The 7,500-nt window shown below is 32.1% G+C and overlaps 1 protein-coding gene across 1 annotated transcript in view; it reads left to right on the top strand.

Annotated features, from left to right (window-relative positions):
• The first annotated feature begins 2,011 nt into the window (after positions 1 to 2,011).
• LOC119568102 overlaps positions 2,012 to 7,500 on the top strand; it is a 23,479-nt gene continuing 17,990 nt past the window's right edge. The window contains exon 1 of the mRNA XM_037916500.1: positions 2,012 to 3,070. Within this exon, the coding sequence (XP_037772428.1) occupies positions 3,057 to 3,070 (14 nt within the window). The 5' untranslated portion in view covers positions 2,012 to 3,056. The remainder of the gene's footprint in view (positions 3,071 to 7,500) is intronic.

The raw sequence follows: 7,500 nt of genomic DNA, 5'->3' as shown, positions 1-7,500 counted from the left end.
TTCTTCTTTTTTATCATCTCTCCCATTTCTCTACTATTCTCTTCCTTTTGTCTCTCCCTCCTCCTTCCTTTGCCCTCTTCCTCCCCTTCCTCCTTCTCGTCCCCCTCTCCCCTCTTCCTTCTTCCTCCCCTTCTTCCTTGCCCTTTCTCCTCCTTTTCTCCCCTCCCCTTTCTATCTATTCTCTTCCCTCTCCCCACTTCTTCCTTTTCTCCCTCCCATTCCTCTCCCTACGTCTCCCTTCCTCCTCTCATTTCCCCTCTTCCTCCCCCCTCGCTTCTCCCTTTTCCCTTCCTCCTCCCTTCTCCCTCCCTACCCCTTCTTCCGCCTGGTTGTTGTTGGTGTTGTTATTATTATTTTTTTTTTACATCATTATTGTTGTTGTTATTATTATCATTATTATTATCATTATTATTATTATTATTATTATTATTATTATTATTATTATTATTATTATTATTATTATTATTATTATTATTATTATTATTATTATTATTATTATCATTATTATTATTATTATCATTAAAATAAAAACAAATATTAAAAAAATAGATAATGATTTTTTTTTTTTAATAACAGTAATATTTATTTGCTGTTTTTGGAACCGTTGTTGTTGTTACTTTTATAACATTTCGCGCTCTTTACACAGATGAAATGATAACTAAAGAGTCGTATTTATAAGCATGTGTGTTAATGAAAGACTAAACATTCACGTTTTTTTGTTTAAATACGTTGTTTAACGTTTGATATATTTGTGTTTCTGACTTTCTTTTGTTTTTTCTTCCTTTCTTTCTTTCTTTGTTGTTGTTGTTTATGCATTTGTTTTTATTGTTTAATCTTTATTTTTTGTTGTTGTTGTTGTTGTTGATCAATAGTTTGTTTTATTGGTTGTATTCATGGAGAGAGAGAGAGGGAGAGGGAGAGGGAGAAGGAGAGGGAGAGGGAGAGGGAGAGGGAGAGGAGAGAGAGAGAGAGAGAGAGAGAGAGAGAGAGAGAGAGAGAGAGAGAGAGAGAGAGAGAGAGAGAGAGAGAGAGAGAGAGAGAGAGAAACAGACAGAAAGACAGAGAAAAAGAGAAAGCGAGTACATAAGAGAGAGAAAAAAAATACTTCCTTGATCAAACAGAAAAAATAACAATTAATTTTTTTTCGTAAAGCCTTATAAATAAATTTTCAAAAATCTATAATAAACTATATATTTGTGTTTCTGTTTTTCTTTTGTTTTTGTTTTTCTTCATTACTTTCTTTGTTGTTGTTGTTTGTGCATTCGTTTTTATTGTTTATTTTTGTTGTTGTTTTTCTTTGATCCATAGTTTGGTTGTATTCATGGACAGAGAGAGAGAGAGAGAGAGAGAGAGAGAGAGAGAGAGAGAGAGAGAGAGAGAGAGAGAGAGAGAGAGAGAGAGAAACAGACAGACAGACAGAGAAAAAGAGAGAGAGTACATAAGAGATAAAGAGAGAAATAAACAGACAGACAGAGAAAAGGAGAAAGAGAGGACATAAGAGAGAGAGAGAAAAAAAATTACTTTCTTGATCAAACATAAAAAAAAAATCAATTTAGTTTTTTTTCGTAAAGCCTTAAAAAATAAATTTTATAAAAATCTATAATAATCTGGTTATGAAAAGGAAAAAATAAGAGAATGCAGATTAACATAGAAAAAAGGCGGGAAATCAGAAAAAAACTATTTACCAAAAAAAAAAAAAAAAAAAAACTGTAATCATAAAAGGCATATTTGATTATAGCTCAAAAAATACAAATAGAAAAATAATAAGGATGGTAGTAATTCTAGTAACAATTATGATGTTGCTATTATAAAAATGATAATAACGGTAACAATAATTATATAAATCCTCTTGACTAAGAATATGAAAAATAAAGGCTGGGAGAGAGAAAAAAAGAGTGCTTAATTTATTAAAAGAAAAGATTTTTAAAATCTCCATAAAAATACAAGAAAACAATAACAAGAAGAAAGAAGAAGAAATAACATTAATAATAACAATAGTGGCGCAAAAATTCAACTTCCACAGTGAAAAATGGAAACCGAGCCAGGAGGCGGGGGCTTCTTAAGCTCAACGATTTTTTAAAAATACAAGAAACAATAACAAGAAGAAGAAAAGAAAAAACATTAATAATAACAGAAAAGGCGTAAATTCAACTTCCACATTGAAAAATGGAAACCGAGCCGAAATGGGCGGGGCTTAAGCTCAGTGACGTCACGCGTGCCGCCGAGAGGCAAAACCCGGTCAAGGAAAGACAGACCGACAGTCATGCTTGCGCCGCCGCTGAGACACCTGCATTGACCTCTTTTTGGAATCTTTTCCCATTTTTATTTCTTGTGTCAGAGTAAAGATATTTTATTTATTTTTCTGACTGGATATTTTTCTGTGGTTTTATTTGTTTTCGAAGCTTTATTCATCACGTTTAATGCAAAATGTATAATGAATTACAGGTGGTATTTCATCCATGCTGTACGCGGACTGCAGTGACGTGTAAAAAAAACAGTGTTAAGAGAAAGGAATAATAACAGAAAAAATAGCAAAGGATAAAAATCAAGAGAAAATTTATGAAGTAGCAAGGAAAACAGAAACGGAGAAGACATGAAATAATGGAAACTATAATTGAAGAAAAAACAATTAGAAAACACAACATCGAATAAAATTAAAGAAAAACAAAATCAATCAAACAAAAAGAAAAAGAAAACAAATGATGACATAAAGAAAAGGAAAACAAGGAAATTAACAAAAGAAAAAAGAGGAACACAAAGGAAAACGAAAAAATAAAGAGAAATAACGAGATAAAAAGAGAACACAAAAAAAAAAACGAGAAAAAAAAAAGAAAAACGATTAAAACAATACTCCAAACAAAACAAAGCAAAAAAAAATCAAGAACAAGAGAAAAACTGAGATAAAAAGTACCCACGACGCAAGAACGCCAAATCTACGGGCCTTGTTCCAGTGGCCATTAACACAGGAAACCGAGTGGGTTGTTCGCACGGCCTAATGATCGCCGATAGAGCCCCGTTTTCTTTGCTCTGAGGGGTGTCTTCGGCAAGCACGGTGCATGGGCAAGAAAAGGTAGGAAGGGTAGAGGGAGGGAAGGAAAGGGAGAGGGAGGGAGGGAAAGAAAAGAGAGAGAGAGAGAGAGAGAAGGGGGGAAGAAAAGAGAGAGAGAGGGAGGGGGAAGGAGAGAGAGAGAGAGAGAGGGGGGAGGGGGGGAAGTAATGAGAGAGAGAGAGAGGGAAGAATGGAGGGAGAGGGAGGGGGGAGGAAAGGGAATGGAAGAGAGAGAGAAAGAAAGAGAGGGATAGAGAAAGATAAATTTGTTACGTCATTTACTAGCAGTAGTAGTAAGAAAAATATGTTCTTTATTGTTATTGTCATGACCATCAATCACATTAGCGTTATAATAATTTAAATACTGTTATTAGCATTATTCTTATCTTTTTGTTGCTCTTACTGTTACATCATTATTATTGTTGTTATTTCTGTTATCATTATTATCTTGATTATTATCAGTCTGTTATCTTTACTACCATTAGTGTAATGATTATTGTTATTATTATTGTTGTTGTTATTTCTATCAGTATTATCATGATTATTATTATTTTTTTTTTCTATCATGATTATTTTTATTATTTTTATTGTTGTCGTTTTTGTTGTCATTATTGTTGTTGGTTATCCTTATATCATCATCATCATCATCATTATAATTATCATTATTATTGTCATTATAGTTAATATCATTATAATCGTCATTATCATTATCAGTGTCATTATTATTATTATCATTATCATTATCACTACTATCATTACTAATAATATCGATATCATCAACATCACAATTATTATTATCATTATTGTAGTTATCATAGTAATCGTTATCATCGTCATCATCATTATTGTAGCTTACATTATTGTTATCATCATTATCATTATTGATTAATATGATTGTAATTACTATTATCATCACATGGTAATTGTTATATTTTATCATATTATAGTTATTGTTGTTGTTGATATTATTGTTACCATTATCATTATTATTATTATTATTATTATTATTATTATTATCATCATCATTATTATCATTATCATGATTATCATCATCATGATAATTATAATCATAATCGTCATTATCATTTTTATCAGTATCACTGATATAATTGTTGTCGTTATTATTACCATTATTATCATCAGGATGTTCATAAGTACTGTTATTATTAATGTTCTTATTCTTATTATTTTTATTACTATTATCATTGTTATTATTATTGTTCTTGTTGTTGTTCTTTTTATTATTACTATTATCTGTATCATTATTATCATTATTATTATTATTATTATTATTATTATTATTACCATCATCACTGCTATTCATATTATTATACATGTTATTATCATTATCATTATTATTATCATTAATAATATTATTTCTATCATTGTCATTATCATCACCATCTGTTACCATCACCATCATCGTCATAAACATTATGATTATTATTATTAACATTAGTATTACTAATATCAATATCATTAATATTATCACCATCCTCATTATTATCAATAGTATCATGTTCATTATCATAATTAGTAGTAGTAGTAGTATCATTTTATCTTCACCTTTGTTGTTATTATTATTATTTTCTTTATTCTTTAGCATTATTATTAATATCACTAGCATTACCATTATTATCAATAAGAAATTAAAACTATCCTTAATATATATATATATATTTTTATCATTGTCCATGTTTTCGTTATCATTATAATCTTTATTATCATTATCAATATAATTTTTATAATCAATTTTATTATTATAATTATTATTATTATTACCAGTTTTATTATCATTATTATTATCATCATCATTATCATTATTATTTTCGTTATATTATTAGTGTAGTGTTACTGTGGTAGTTTTTTTTATAATTATTATTACTGGTGTTCATTATTATTATCATCATTATTGTTGTTATCATTAGCATTGGCATTATTGATATCTTTGTCATTATTATTATCATTATTAACATTATTATTACTATTGTTATCATTGTCATTATCATTACTATTGTTATTATCATTATTATTACTACTGTTATTATCATTTTTATTGTTGTTAAGATTAATGTTACTGTCATTATTATGACTAGCATTATTGTCATTAAGATTATCAATAGCATTATTATCTTTGTTACCATCACCATCATTATTATTATCGTTGTCCTTATTATAAATAATATCATGATTATTATTATTATTATTACTATCATTATCATTTATTATTATTATTATTATCAGTTGTTGTAGTAGTGTCATCATTGCTATTATAGTCATTATCATTGTCGTTATCATTATGATTATTATCATTATTATTATTGTTTGTCATTATTATCATTATTATCATTATCATTATTATTATTATCATTATTATTATTATCATTATTATCATTATTATTATCATTATATTTATCATCATTAACATCATCATCATCACTATCTTATCATGGTGCTCCCTGTTAATCCTTAACGGAGACTGATTGCTACACCACGCACATCCCTGTGCATCTTCGGTGGTGGTATAAGGACAGAACCCTCGGCCCCGAAGAAATGAAGCTCAAGGCCATCAGCTTCAGTGCTGAAGGATTTTCTACTTCTAAGGCTTAAATCCTTGAAAGTCATAAGATTGACGTCCTCTGCATTCATGAGGCGCAAAAAACGTCGGCGCCACCCAGAATACCTGCGCCACCCAGGTATTCAGGGTGGCGCAGTACACGGAAGTACGATATACGCACGCGCTGTTACTCAAATTAAGATCAACAACGACTATACTTCCGATGGAGTGGAGGATCTAGAGGTTCAAATGGACACTATGGTCAGTACATCTGTGTACAAACATTCAACGACACCCTTTAAATGGCCCCTATCAAACAACCTCACTATCACGGAGGAAGGGGTACAACCCAGACTTAACTTTTGTCTCTTCTCGACACCGTCAGAACTTCCACAAGTCCATATCGGATCCCAATCCGAGGTCACAACACCGACCTATATCTGTAGACTAGTACCCGCTGTCCGACCAGTTGAGACCATACCGTTAGTTAGATTTAAATACCGTAAGGCCATCTGGGGAAGTTTTACATCGAACCTGGACTCCAAGATAAGAATTGTTATGCCTTAACCTCAGAACTATCAAAATTTTCCAAGTCTTATTTGGAATATAGCTAAGGCTAAAATACTACGAGGCTGTCGCAGAGTTCATTCTAGGTGTTAACGAGAACAACAAGTCTCTATACGAACGATAAGTTGAAGCCTATAACGAACATTCATTTGCTGAGAACACCATACAGATAAGCGACCAGCTGCTCGCCTCTCTTAGCGAAGCTAGGAAAGAACGGTGGCGGAAAATTGTATCTAACATCGACATAACCCACAACAGCAAAAAGGCTTGCAAATCCGCTAACAAGCCAGACTCAACCTGGTGTTACATCGAGTCAAGTGAGTAAACAGCTAGTCGTTAATGGCAAACTCTTAAATAGAGAAAAGGGATATGTAAGAAGTATGACCTTCAAAATCTATAAAGCGTCAGGGCTCTCAGCTAAAATGATAAAACATTTCGGTGACAAAGCCCTTAGCTGGCTCCTGGCACTTTTCAACAACTGTGCCCTTAAGGCATACAAATGCCTAATTTTAACTCACATAAGCCCCACAGTAGAGGAACATCCCTCAGGCGATCAATCTGGCTTTCGAGTTGTACGCTCTTGCTGTGTCCAAGTGCTGAACGTGACTCAGTACACCAAGGATGGCTGTGAGCAGGGCGAGATCACAGTAGCAGTTCAGACCTAATTGCTACCTACGACACTAAATCACCGGGCGTTTTTACTCAAAGTATCCCTATTGATTAAACAGGCAGCAGTCATCAACATCATACGATCCCTGTTGGTCAACCGTCGGTTTTAAGTGGAAAGGAACGGAAAGCGGAGCCGTTAGAGGACCCAAAAGAATGGTCTCCCACAAGGGTCAGTACTGGCCCCTCTCCTGTTCTATATCCACACGAACGACCAGCCACCCTTTTGAAAACTGCTGCGTTTCATCTACGCAGATAACCTGTGTCTGGTAACTCAAGCCAGCAACATCAAGACGATCGAAAGGCTACTCAATGAAGCCTTGGAATCGCTCTTGTCATACTACAAGTCGTGGTTTCTCAACCCCGATCCAGGCAAGACTCAAGTGTGTTCTTTTCACTTGAATAACAAGGATTATTATTATCATTATCAGTATTAATATAATAATTATTATCTTTGCTTATCATTATCATTATTGTTACCATTATTATTATTATTACTATTATCATAATTACCATTATCATTAATATCAGTATGGTTATCATTTTATTATCATTATTATTATTATTATTATTATTATCATCATTATTATTATTATTATTATTATCATTATTATTATCATTAGTATTATCATCATCATCACCATCACCATCACCATCACCA

The sequence above is a fragment of the Penaeus monodon genome, chromosome 43, assembly GCF_015228065.2.
Source record: "Penaeus monodon isolate SGIC_2016 chromosome 43, NSTDA_Pmon_1, whole genome shotgun sequence".
In the NCBI taxonomy this organism is placed as follows: Eukaryota; Metazoa; Arthropoda; class Malacostraca; order Decapoda; family Penaeidae; genus Penaeus; species Penaeus monodon.
This window is presented reverse-complemented; position numbering and strand designations above follow the sequence as displayed.